Source organism: Phoenix dactylifera, chromosome 17 (assembly GCF_051530095.1).
Source record: "Phoenix dactylifera cultivar Ajwa chromosome 17, Ajwa_hap1_PhDact_Kaust_v1.1, whole genome shotgun sequence".
NCBI lineage: Eukaryota > Viridiplantae > Streptophyta > Magnoliopsida > Arecales > Arecaceae > Phoenix > Phoenix dactylifera.
The window spans coordinates 11,508,044-11,522,539 of NC_143206.1; the positions used below are offsets into that span (position 1 = coordinate 11,508,044).

Here is a 14,496-nt window from a genome sequence, read left to right on the forward strand (position 1 = left end):
AACCTGTAACAAACCTTACTTCCAGAAGCATCCCTCAATGACCTAGATAAACATCACCACTGTAATCCTCTTGTGGTATTAAAAAAATAAGATTGAATTCCATCTTCCTCTCAATCCCTTTCTTTATCTCTTTTCAAATGATGTATCAGTAACTGGCACCGACTCGTGCCAATTACTGTTCATCGAATATGTCTTAAGTGAAACGGGCACAGTTCACTATCTTTCAGATGTCGGGGTCTTTCTAGTTAAGCTTATCGTGCACTTCAATAATCGACAAGGCAAGAGACAGGATTATAAAAGTCAACTCTTCCCCAGCAGCCTGCTTAATAAATGCTACATCCCACCTCCTTTCGCCATCAACGAGGAGGTCTTTCGCCTTCCGGTCCTCGAAAACTTCAGTCCAAAGAGGCCAGGGAGTGAGAACATATGGCCTTCCATGTGAATGAATTATATTATGTGTAGGAATTAGAGTAGAGAGTACCTCTAAGTGCAATGTTTAGCCCACATCACAATGCACTTGTAACTCTCAAGTCCAGCAGCCGAAGAAGGAAAACCAAGGCGCTCTTTGCCTCTTAAGAGTTGTCTGTGGAACCCCGTGAGCAGTTCTCCATCACTTGCTCCAATCTGTGGATGAAAGTCCTTAGAACAACAGCACTTGTCGTTAAGTAGATAGGTGAGTGCACATAACACTGACTTGATTAGAGCTAGACTGCCCATCATCGAGAGAGACCTCCACTTCCAACCCTTTTAACCTGTCCTACACCTTCTGAATTAGGAATGGCATGTACTAACACATTTAACAATGCCCATATAGCTCTTATTCCCTGCCTCTAAATTGTCTTGATTTTCCGGCTAAATTTCATCGTAAACTTCTACAAGTTAACCCCAAGTCATACAATATCTCTCAAAGTCATTGTATTGGTCATTGTGGTACGAGCAACCAACATAGAATCATCCATAAAAAGTAAATGAGGGATCGAAAGAGCTAATGGGCTAGGTTGATAGACCGTTAGGGTGTGATTGCAGATTTCCTCTATCAGCAAATGGAATAAAGCATCTGCACAGATAATAAAAAGACAGAGAGAAAGAGGACAACCTTGACATAATCCCATGATGGATTGGAAATATTCAGTGGGGGGAGAGTCATTGATCTGTATAGCAAAGAAAGATTGCTTGATATACCAGAATTTCTGCCACAATTTTATAATTCTGCAACAATTTTATGTGTACATATACGCTAATCGGTCAAGAATGATGGCTCCGCCGCCGCATCCGCTCTCTGGGGCAATAAATAATGCAAGTCTCTTTCCAAATTTGTGGCATAACTTTGGTGGAGAAGAATTACTTTACAATAAGTCAATTTTCTTTCTAAATAGTAAACTAAAACTCTTTGAAGAAGAATGGAGGAAAGCCATGGGGTCCCAATGCTTCATTCTCCAGCATAGCTTGAAAGGCCTCTTCTATCTCCATATCCGAGACAATCTCACAAGCTCCTCATTCTCCTGTGCTGATAATCTCCTGTACCAATTCCAACACCTGAGGAACTGAAAGATCTCCTGCCGCAAGATGTCCAAGTTCTCTGTTAAGGACAAGCGGATGCCAATTAGGCCTCTGGAGATCCAAATAGTCGGCCATCATTTCTATCCACAAGGCAGCAGGAAAAAAAGTAGGATAATTCTGCAAGGTTTATGGGATTTTAGGTTTTTGTCTGCGGATGTACCTGAAGAGGCCAGGGCCCTGAAGATTGACCTGCTTGCGTAGCCAGAATCCACTCCTCTGGCAGAAACTGGGTTTCAAGCTCTTCTAAAAGCTAGTGCTGAATGGTTAATGTATTCCTTTATCGCCAATAGAATCACAAAAATAAACAAAAAAGGGGGATGATATAGGCCCCACCATGTTCCCAAGAACGAAAACGTACAGCCAAAACTGCAGCAAACGTGCCTTTCACCAACCTAGCAGTAATGTTCGATTCCCAATTCCCAGGGCTTGTTGAGCTTTTGACTTGGACGCCCACATTACATCAGGCTCTCGCTAACCTGACCTCAAAAGTAGGCCATCTCAGATGGGAGTGGGCCTTGACGTCACAAAGCAAAATGCACAAACGTAAAGTCAGCCCACAGCCATGCAGAAAGCTACAAGAGGCCAGGAGATACTGCACAATACTGCACAACACCAACTTTATATAATATGAAGCTTTTTTTTTCTTTTTTTTTTTCTTTTTTTTTTCTTTTTTTTTACATTTGCACAGTAGGATACAATTCACATTTGTGAAAATCTTTATCGATTTGATGAATAAGCCGCTGCAAGGAGAGCAGCTCCTATTCCTGATCCATCCTCTGTAACCCTGAGAACGACATTTTGGGCAACCTCCTCACCCAAGATCTCAGCAACAGCTTCATTTAGATACTCCCTGAACATTGAGTAATTAGCATAAAGACCTCCCTCAATCGCAACGACTGTTCTCCTTGGTCTGCCTTTAGTTCTTCCACTTGCAACTCCACCACTCCCATCTCGTCCTATTTTCTTCAATATTCCAACAATACCTGCAGCAGCTAATCGTGCAGCCCTTCGAGTAACTACATCGCACACTCTTACTACAAGCCTTCGTGCCTTCAATGAGACATCAGGCATCTGAAATAACAACCATCAGTGAAAAAGATACGAACCACATAATTATTGGCATGCATGCAAGCGAATACAATTGACTATTTAACTGATAAAAATACCTGCAGATTTTCTGTCAGTATTCTTCCTACTTCTCTCAAGTCAGGAGAATCATCCTCATGCATGGCAGCCATCAAGGGTGTCCTAGATTGTTGAGATGGGAAATTGAGGAGGATTAAAAACTTTTTAATTTATTGAAATTGGATGAGAAATAAACTAAAAAAATCTTATTATCTTTATAACTTGCTTGCATCATGCTGACGATGCATTAATTATTAGTTTACATTATCAGTAAAATCCAGATTCTTGAAAAAAAAAAAACATGACTTCTAAAAAGCTTTTGTTGGATAGTCTAAACATAAGCATTAGCTTCATTTATGTCAACACTAATTGTTGTGAAGGGGTCTGACATTGCACTTGCAATGCACTGCAAGATGGGGTTGGACTAGAGAGAAATTGCTACAGGACCATGGTTGTTGCATTCACATTTTACACTTGCACAGCAGCTTCAAGACTGAAGAACATAATAGTAGCTGTCTGCTTATCTGCATAATTTTCAATCTGATACAAAGAACACCATACTGCCCACTGATCCAATGTAGTGAAAAAAAATTTCAAGGTTCAGTTATACTTTTTCTTTCTCAAGGTTTGAGAGTTCAGTTTCAGAACTCATATTTGCCTTGCCTTTAGCCAAAATATTTTTCATTTTCCAAGTTATCCATTTATGTTTCAAGCCAAAAACAATAGATGCTTGAAAATGATTTACAAAGTTTAGTCAAATAAATCATCAAAAGCATGAAAAATGAGGAGAACAAATTTTTGTTTCGAAAAGTAATTTTTCATTGCTATGCATTACAAATTGTCTATGTAATGCTTCTTTAATTTAGGCCAAAAACAGTTCCATAAAATAATGTTATAAATATGTCAAAGCACAAACATAATAATCAAACAAATAGAACTTCATTGTCAATAAGATAAAGACAGGAATTACAGTTTACAGATATAATTATACAAGTATAATTCTAACACTATTTTGTATATCTGATAATCCCCGACTGTTTTCACCCAAAATAGGCTGCAATACAACTTAAAGAAACTATATACCCATTTCTACAGAACTTCAAATCATCTCACTCTATGTTGTTTCTTCCTGAGGTAGTCTTCCATGTTAAGGACAAAATGTTATAATCCTTCTCAACAAAGACAATTTTTTAAAACCTTACATTCCCATTACATGTACAAATTCTCTCTCGCTGCACCTCTTCTGACCTTCATGAATCATTTTTTTTCATCATTACCATGCACATACCATGCCTTGGACCACAACTAGAAGAAAAAAGGGTTTTTTTTTTCGCGGGGGGGGGGGGGGGGGGGGGGGGGGGGGGGGGGGGGTGGGGTTGCGGGTGCACATGTTTTTACCTCTTGTAAGGTATGGTTAGCATTGTCCTGACAGCATCATCATTGCACCATTACCATGCACATATCATGCATTTACCCTCATACTAGCAAATGATGCACATTGCATCTTCCAGATCATTGTACCTCAAGTTTCAAAGTTTCAAACTCATACCACGAATCATAAACAACAAACTCCAGAAATGACTGAAATAGAAATAGCACTTACAGCATGAATCATAAGAATTCATCTCCATTACTGCCACAACTTCAGAACTTCTCAAGTAACAATATGGCATTTCCTTAATTAGTGCTTATGGACCAATCATTAAGACAAAATTCTGCCTCCCATTGGAAGAAATATCAGCTATGAGGCAGGTCTCAAGCATCAAAAGAAGGTAGTCTTTGCAATCACCAGGGAAGGCATAAAGTGAAGATGAGAAACAAGGCCTAACTATTCGACCTAGACAAATAACTGCTCTATTAAATACTAATGACTGAAGGTCATGTACCAGATTGAGAGAATGTCTTGTATATGTAATAGAGACCGTACAGCTAGACATCATAACAGCTGCTTAGATTTGACATCCTTGCAAGTGACGAACATAACCTGATACCTATGTTACAGGCTTCAAAAGAAGATGGTGTAAGGGTCCTCAAAAAGAAAACTACAACACCACATAAAACAAAATATGCATTAAATGGAAGCATGTAAGCAAAGAGTAGTGCCAAAGAGATCACAGAGAAAGGGAGAATAATAATAGGGATGATTAGGTGGGGTTTCTTAATAACAGTGAGCTGAACTAGTTCAAGGAATTCTATGTTAAGTTTTTAAGGATGCAACCAAAAAATATGCAAGAATATAGTGGCAGGTAAACATAAAATGACTTTAGCAATGCTGACAAACAATTTTCTTCTTGGAATGACCAAATAAATATTTAGCACAGAAACCCAAAAAAAAAAACAAAAGAGCAATACAATTAGTCTGAAAGTGTAGTCATAGATGAGTAATAAGCTGCAAGCATGATCTTGTGCAGCACGAAGTCAATGATATGTAACATCACACCACCAGTTACATACCTTAAGATAAAGCGTATAGATAAATTATATGCGCCATTTCCAAATATATCCGACTCCTGTGCCATCCTATAAAGCACCCTTCTTGCAATGTCACCCAAATACATTCCAGAAATCATTTTTTCAAAACCCTGTAGCAAGGAAGGTGTGTCATAATATTTCTCAGCTGAAAAATGTGCAACTGCAAAATTATAAAACATTAGCAGGATCTTGCCTGATCATTACAGTTCGGGCTCTCATCATCTAGAGCAATATCATAAGAAGTTCTGGGTAAATGTGACGACCAGAAATTTCCCCATTCCATGTTCACAACCTAGTCAGCATAGCAATGTAATAGACACATATAAGCAGATATTCTGAACCATCACAGGGACAGGCATTCTGCCAATGCAGTAATTTTATATCAGGTTACAAACAAAAGATACCATGCCTCCAGAATTTGTAAGCAGGCCTTGACACTTGATAATTGCATCAGTACGTTCCACATAGCAGGCATTGGTGCCTGTTCCAAAAATCACTGCAGCCACAGTGTCCTCATCATAATAGTGAGCAAGAGCTAATGTGCCCACAGTATCATTCACCTGCTTACAGACATAAAGCTTATAAAACTAATTGCTTTAGCCACATATTGCATTACTATTCTTAATTTACTATGCACTACAATTCTTAATTTACTATGCACTACAATTCTTAATTTACTATGCATTACACTCAATCTTAACGGAGTCGGACAACATTAACAGCATAGGTAGAAGGATGGCCAGAAATGTCCATAAATATTCCACATGATATCCTAGTAATTGACAGACCACTATTGAAGAATATCCAAGTAATCTCCCACCAAAAGCGATAATTCTAATTTTCATTGATCCAAACTCCAAGGTTTGGCAGCATATCAAGACTTGGCATTCAGCTGCCCAATGGTCTAGTATGGTATGGTATGCAGTGGTGTTAGTCTACACCCCTCTCACCATTTTAGGAACAGTTGAGGACAGATAACAGATATCATCTCTATTTTTTCCTTACTATACATGAAACACCACATGACATTTGAATTCTTCCCATCTATTCTAAGATATTGAATTGTGCCTCCCCTGCACCCCCCCCCCCCCCCCCCCCCCCCCCCCCGCGCCCCCAAAAGAAAATCGATCTAACCTTTTTTCTCTCATATATAGGTCCCCTATTATTTATACCAGCCATCATAAAGTAGGCAACATTGCTGTGATCAGAACATTCACACAAACACAAGCCTCCATTGGACAGGTCAAAGTTACTATTATAGTAACATGCACAAGGAGATCACCAACATTTTGATATTCTTACAGTCAAAGCAATAGGTCAGCCATAGAGAGGGACTGATTGTTGCTCACATTAGTTCCAGGCGGCTCCATCCGACAGTTTTTAAAGTTCTATTGCCTATTATTTTCTAATTCAAGAAGCAAGACAACAATTATCCATGGCCTGCATAGATACAATCAAGAAGAACTGCCAATCAATAATTCTTTCCCAGAAAAATCACAAAAAATTCCCTGCCATAAGTTCTTAGTAGCAGAATAACAAGCCTATAAAATAAACTTCAGATCACCAATCTTATTGTCAGCAGATGCACTATTCTAGTATATAAGAGATTGTGCATTCCTATGGAAAAGATCCAGATATAAGTACACATCATCTCTTTGCCCCATATAACCTAAGACGCATGTCCACACCTTTGGAAAGCCAAGTACTACTTCACCATCACAAACAGATCCAATGTAAAGGATGAAGCCGACAAACTTTATTTTCAATAAAACAGGAAAACCAGATCTGCAGCTTTGAACCTGAAAGAAAGTTTCCAGTCATAACAGAGACTTCAATGTCAGAGAGTATTAGATGGAAGCATGCATGCAATGAGATCCTTGAAGAAACTGAAACTTCTTATGTGAAGAAAATGGGAAGAGCAGGTACCAAAACCCCTCCCCCTCTCTACTCTCCCCACAAGCCTCCTTTCACAAGCTCAAAACTTTTTTATGACACAGTAATATTGGAGTCCTGCCTCAATACCAACAATTTCAGAATCTTAGAACTTTCACCAACAATCATTATTAGTTGTACTGGATCTTAGTATCCTAATTACTTTGGTTGCTTGCTTTCTCCAGCAATGTCTTCAAATTCATTGTGAGAAGCAGCTTTAACGTCATCTATGTTTCAAGACAATGTCCATAGTTTCTTAAGGCCTCAGATTCTGTAAGTTCCACAAGAGATAAGGAGTAGATCCCTGAAGTTAAGGTGTGATTTCTGGTCAATGATGTCATGAGAAATCTGCGAGTCCTTACGTTTCACACCCTCGCTAGATACTGATGTCCAAAACTACCCCTACATCATCATCATTCTAGTTCCCATGAACTATAGCATTAGATAAAGGGTCTAATCCATGAATGAGGAAGAAAATGGTAAGGCTTTTCCTAACTACATACTATGAAAGCAAATCAATATAACAGCACTAATTTGCTAGGGTTACTACTCTAAGGCATGCAAGTGTCATGTCCCTCATTCACTTCTTATGACTATACAATAACATTTTTGCAGCATTCCATCCCCTTTTGAGAATATAAATGCTTTCTATAACCTCATGTAAATGTTCATTTCCCTCTTGCCATCATAGCACCGAAAAAACTAAAAAACCGCAATGACCCTGGTAAGATGAATGTTATTTTAAAATTTACTATTACAAAATAAAAGCTAAGGACTTGAAAGGACATTTTTAACTCCAAAACCTCAAAACATCTAGCCTGAGATGTTTCTTACACGTTGAACAAACTACCAGCCATAAAAATAGGATACTGATGTTTACACAAAAAACAAAAGAAAAAAAACATGGTAATATCAAATGCCACAAAAAACCCCACACTAATTGAAGAATAATTGCAGTTAAAGCATAATTGCAATTAAATTCCATGTTTTTGAGCAATTTAGTACAAAATTAACAGAGAAATAAGTTAGAAGCCCAACAACTAAGTCGATATCAGTAGTGATATGTTTCAAAAATAAAAGTAACCAAAACAACTAAGTTGATATCAGTAGCAATTGCTTTATATAAAATCTTTTAAACAGCTAACAGCTTAAAACAATATGTTCTTTGATATTTAAAAACTTGATGGCTCTTCTACAGGAAGCATATGATTGTATATTAGTTTATAAAGCTAGAAATACTTACATGGCTTTATACATGTATTTTCATTACATGTGAATATATGTAACTATTGTACATGTGTTTTTTGAGCAGGTACATGCATTTGTCATTTTTTGCAAAAGGAAGTGGAAGCAATTACTTTAGCAATGATGAAGATAATCCCCACAATTTAGCGTAACTTTTTAAGCTAGAACAACCAGAGGACTCTCAAATCATACCAATGCTGTCACCCGCACATTTAGTCCTGCTTTGGTCATCGCTTCTTCTAAACACCGGGCTACATCCTTTCCAACCTAGATTACAAAATTTGGCATTATTAATTTATACATATGTGAATTTTAACTCAAATCAATGAACCGGACCAATAGATGACATTTTAGAAATTGTACCTAAGCAAATATACAGAAGATGTACCTAAGCATGCACATAAGTTCCTGAAACTATATGTAAAACATAAATTACAATCCTACAACCAAGCAATTTTAAATAATATAACTGAATAAAAATCCTAATAAAGTTAAAAGACTCGCTATAATATAAAAGGTAATTACATAATAATCATCAAAACAACAGCTGCACACAGGTGATTGGTGAAATCTTTTTAAAACAAGCAATGGGAATAAATTAGCAACATCAGATGACAACTTATACAGAAAGATTGCAAGTTTCACTGAATAATCAAAATAGTCAGAACTAAGTAAAAAAAAAAGTTAACAAAAAAAATATATATAAGTTATTATTTCATGAACTCATATGTATTAACTCCAAGGACTGCAGTGATAATACTGGATTCCGGACCGGTTGCCTGGTGGCACGGGTCAATACGGCCCCATGTCGTGCCGTGCTGGGCCTATACCGACACAGTAGAAGAGGCGGGGGAGAGAAAGAACAGAAGAGAGAAAAAGAAAGAGAAAGAGAGGGGAGGCCGGCGGAGGGCTGAGGAGCCATCAAACAGATGAGGGGCTCCCTGGCCTCCACCTCCTTTGCGCGACGGCTCTCCAGCCTTCGCCTTCCTCTCTCTTCTTCCTTTCCCTCTCCCCCATTCTCTCTCTATTTTTCTCTTTTTTCCTTCTCCCCCTCCGTCGCCGATTCCCATTTTCGTTACCGGATCTATCCCGGTCCGCCGCTGGTACAGCTTAGGACGCCCCGAACCAGACAATTCGGGACGGTTCCACCGACCATGATTAACACCAGACAATTCGGGACGGTTCCACCGACCATGATTAACACCCAAAACTGTGTCATGTACATGAGATTCTAAAGAAGTGTAAGATGCAACAAAAATACCAAATGTAACACTAATGCAGACCTCAAATTAAGCTTATTATAATGAAATAGATTTGCAGTCATGGTGGAACTTCTTGTAGCTTGCTGTAAGTTCTCACTGAAGCAAATGGAGGAACTCTAAATATTCATAATAAAGTCGTACTTGCCCAAAACATGTACAATAAAATGGAATTAAGTGCATGTGGGACAGAAAAAAGTCTAAAATAAGGTTTCCTCTAATATATATCATAACTGATGCACACATATGGATTAACAAAATGCTGAAAAGGTTAGCATATTAACATATGTAAATTTTTACCCAAAATTAAAACATACATGTATATGTGTTTGTGATCATGGAAATAAACAGTCCATCACCCGTGTTAATTTATTTAGTAATTCATGCAAAAAATAATAGCACATCTTAATGATGCATATCTTTTTTTGCCAGAAGAACCTTCAGTTTGATAAATAATATATCAAAAAAGTTTGAAACTTTCAATTTACTATTAAAGATTAGTTTAATTTCTATTTTTAAAAATATTATATGACGAATTTACCCAACAAAAAATACCTCTATATTTGTATATTGCACTACAATTAATTAATAAAAAATAAAAGAACATATCTAATTTCACTCCATGAGCAAGATCATTCATGTTCATGAATATAGTACAACTGTCTGAAAAAGGAAAAGAAAAGAGCCATGAACACACTATACAAACTGTTACCAAAGAAATATGATCAACAAAATACAAGGTAGACCTATAACCTAAGCAACTATTACACCAGCAACAAGTTGCAATTTAAATAAATAAATGATTCAGAAAAAACAACTTACAGCATCTTCGACTGAAAATCCTTTAGTCCACTTGATAAGAATGCCTGAAGATACAGACATCTGTCTAATTGGAAAAGAAAACGTAAATCCAAGCACCTTTTCCTCATCAGGTTTTTTCTCAGAAGCATCATCTTCTTGTTCAACAAATTGTTTTAGCTTCATTGCAATAAAATCAAACAGATCCTGCATAAAAGACAGTGAAATTAACTAGGATATAACAAATATAATATAACAATAAAAAAATAAAACTGAGAAGGCCCAAAGTTTGAAAATCTAGTAAGTCCAAATTACCTCACTTGTACCGCTCATGAGTTCCCGAGGAATTGCTTGGCGTTCAACTTGGGGACTCGAGATCATGGACCCTTTTCCTCCAAGCCGAACCCGCAATACTCTAAAATTAGTTCCTCCAAGATCAAGAGCATAGTAAGTGCCAATCTCATTCCTGTTTACAAAAAGTCAAATGTAAGAACAAGGACTTTTTATTATCAATATAAGGTAATCTTATGAGAAAGAAAAGAAAAGACATTATTTTAAAAATAAAAAGGAAAAGCAGCATCTTGAATAACACCAGAAAGAACCCATATTGAACAGCATTGCATGGAACGTAGTTTGTTGATAAGTGATCCATCCAGTGAATCCAAACAATCAACTCCCCTCTCCCTCCCCTCCCACAAAAACTCTATGGCTAAATAAAGAATCAAAATAATCCACATTCAACATCGCATGAAAATTAGAGTCTTGGCAAGAGGCCCATCCTGTGACCGCAAACAACCAACTCCCCCCTCCCTCCCCTCCCACAATAACTCTATGACTAACTAGAGAATCAAGCATCCTTCCACAATTTGCTCCCTTTTCTTTCAGTGGAATATCACAAGATATCAAAAGATGCATGTCTGTAGAGTCATCCAGGAACAATCCACTTAAAATCATCGGCCATTAAAAGAGCTGAAACAGAAAGGTCGAAGTACACAAAAACTAACAGTTCTATTTTATTTTCTACAAAAATATATTCAGAGCACCAAGGTATCTTATATGAATATCCATGGTTGGGTCTTCTTTTTTATCGAATGTAAAAATTATCCACATCAAAAGAAGATTTGTGTTAATCTAATATGAATAATCCCCCATAAATTGCAACATTTTACTTTAGTTTTTATTAATTATAGAGAATAATACCTTCAACATATTAAGCATATAGAGTAGACTAATAGGTTTAGATTTCTTCCTGACCAAGTTAGCACAGTGGCATGATGTAACAAAAATGCAACACTGAACCAGCATACTGGTTTCTTTCCTTCTGAATGTAAAGTCATCTGTGACCTTATTACCTTCAACATTACATAAAAGTCAAATTTAGAAACCCAAACGTTGTACTAATGCTGGGTAGGAAACCTCAGCTTTAGCCTTAAAAATTACATAAACATTCAGTATTCATGGTTTTCACATTGTAGTGGCGCCAATTGATGGCGCAGATATTAGTCGAAGTTGTAATTTGAAAATTAAGAAAAATATATATTCCACATGTTGAACAAGATCTACAGAATACTAGATTATGTTATTCAAATGAAAACCATCACTATCCAGGCTGCCTTGTGCAACAATGTTGTTAACCTAATGATGCAAACAAGTGGCAATTCTTTGCCAGAAAAATTTTAGAAAAGAAATGGCCTTGAATGAAACCTAAAAGGTTAGTTGGTGAGTAAGGAAACATACAAAATTGATCACAGTTCAAGTAAAGGAAGATGACAAGATCCATAAGTAAGGATGCTCATTTAAGTCCTTAATGCACAAATTGTAAGTTAATGAGTCAAATTTAAATATAGACATTGGCATAAAAAATGATTTTTAAAAAACTTCCACTTCTTAGGAATAATAATGAATCAATAGCCTATCTATGAAGGCTCAAGTAAAAAAAAAAATGCAAGACAAGCTATCCTACAAAAAACACTCCTTTTCTTCCCCTTTGTTGACATCTCTATTCGCATCACCACGATTGCAACTTCCACCAATGATTTTCTAACTATCCATGTCAACTGAAAACTTTGTCAACTACAGGCTACAGCCCAAAATAAACATCTACCAAGTTGATTAATATGTTGTTCACAAACAGCTCAATATGATGAAGACCATGAACCACAATAAGACAAAATTACCTAGAATAGATGTGGTTAGCCAATGAGTGGCGTTTCAAAACCATTCATTTCTGTTATTTTACCCTCGAGCATATTTTTATAGTTGCTGGGCTTTATAGGGTAAACCTGTGGCTGACCATATTGCAAATGTAGAATGGTAAATCAGCAAGAAAAATAATAATTTTACTAATGAGCACACAGAATAAGCCAACATGAATCACTCCACGCCAAAACCCTGATGAGTCAAACAGCTCGTGCATCAAGTTCCAGCTTTCTTCTAAATCAAGACAACATTTAGGACAATCGAAACTAGTAAACTAATTTTGAAACTGCTAACCGCATATGCAGCAAAGCAAAAGCAAACCATCTGAAATATTTTAAAAAATAATGTCCGCAAGTGCAGTGCATCGAAAAGTAGAAAAATACTATTCATCACCATTATATTTGCCGTCCAACATGGCACAAACAGAGAGCCTGCTGATTCGCCCAACCCCCAGGAATCCCTCCAATCCCCTTCTACCATGTTGGATGGTGAACAGAGTAGCGCCGCATAGCATTACTCTTAAACTTTGTCTTTTCCAGAAATATGGTACATGACACAAACCGTCTATTGTTAATCGCTCCAAAGTTCAGCATAACAACATAAACCCTAAACGATACAAGCAGACAGAATATAATGTAACAGATCACGGAACCCATACACCTCGACCCCTCATCGAAAGCCATACAAATCAATTAGAACACCTTTTTCAACTTCAGAAATAAAATGAACCACGCCCAAATCAGTTCTGTTGACATCCCCAGACCAGCGCGATACAAAAGAGAAATAACAGAGAACTCCAAACCAGTTCCCAACCTCATAAATGAATACTTCAGGATCTTTCTTCATCCAGAAAGGAAAAGAAATATCAAGAAAATATTCAAAAAAGTATCAAGAAAAGGCAGGGATACCCATTGGGGAGGCTATCGATGAAGGAAAGGAGCATCTTGAGCTTGCTTCCCCCGTCGGACGCGAGCCCGGCGTGCATCTCAACCGCCATGGCATCTACCACCTGCTTTAGCCTCCCGATCGACGTCGCGCACCCGTCCTCAAACTCCCGCAACACCTCCACCGCCCGCCGCCACTTCCGCTGGCTACGAGCCCGCCGCCCCACCAGCACCGCCGCGATCGCGCACGTCACCACCGCGCAACCCAACGCCACCCCAAACACCACCCTCCCCATCCCCCACCGCCACCCTCTCCTCCCACCACTCGATCACACCATCAACCGGAACCCACCGCCACTCCCTCTCCCGCTCCCCCTTCCACCGGCAGGAAACCGGAAAAACCCGCGACCTCCGGAATCGGAGAAGACGCGCGGCGCTCGTCGGCGACGGCGAGGTATTCGACGAAGTGCCGAGGCGAATGGAACAGAGCAAGGAGAGAACAGAGAGGAGAGAAGGTAGAGAATAGGAGAGGGGAAGAAATAAAGGGTGTGGGAGGGGTGGCTTTATTTCTTTAAATTTTTTAATTATTCTTATTATTTTATTTTATTTTATTTTTATTTTTTTTTTTGCTTTAGAGTAGCGTTGTCCAGCTGAGTGGTGTGCGTGCCTGGAGGCCTCGTTGCTGAAAAGAAATTGAATGACGGATTTGCCCCTGAGATGGAGAATTAATGGCGTATGGGGACTCGGCGTTTGACTTGTGTCGGTTGGGGCCGAAAGCGACGGCCGCGCTTTTTAACGGCGGACGTTTTGGCATCGGCGGTGAGGGTATTCGCCCCTGGAGATGGACCTTATTTACGTTTCTGCCACGTCATTCATTGCTTCCCTGACATGGCCGTCAGCGCTTTGACTGGATCTGGGATTGCATGAATTCTTTTTTGAAAAGCTTCCTTCATTCATCAAATGGGTTGGTATTAGATTAACAAAAGAAAAACTATACTACAGTAACTTAGAAAAATCACTGA

At 38.3% G+C, this 14,496-nt stretch overlaps 1 protein-coding gene across 1 annotated transcript; it reads right to left on the bottom strand.

Annotated features, from left to right (window-relative positions):
- Window positions 1-1,266: 1,266 nt before the first annotated feature.
- On the bottom strand, window positions 1,267-14,013 carry LOC103714679 (hexokinase-3-like). The gene is made up of 9 exons (XM_039132799.3): window positions 13,499-14,013; window positions 10,707-10,857; window positions 10,416-10,598; window positions 8,527-8,601; window positions 5,562-5,717; window positions 5,351-5,449; window positions 5,140-5,267; window positions 2,727-2,808; window positions 1,267-2,631 (listed from the first exon to the last, which is right to left on the bottom strand). The coding sequence occupies exons 1-9, from the start codon at window positions 13,768-13,770 to the stop codon at window positions 2,278-2,280; spliced, it is 1,500 nt and encodes a 499-aa protein (XP_038988727.1). The 5' UTR covers window positions 13,771-14,013; the 3' UTR covers window positions 1,267-2,277.
- Between the last annotated feature and the right edge of the window lie 483 nt (window positions 14,014-14,496).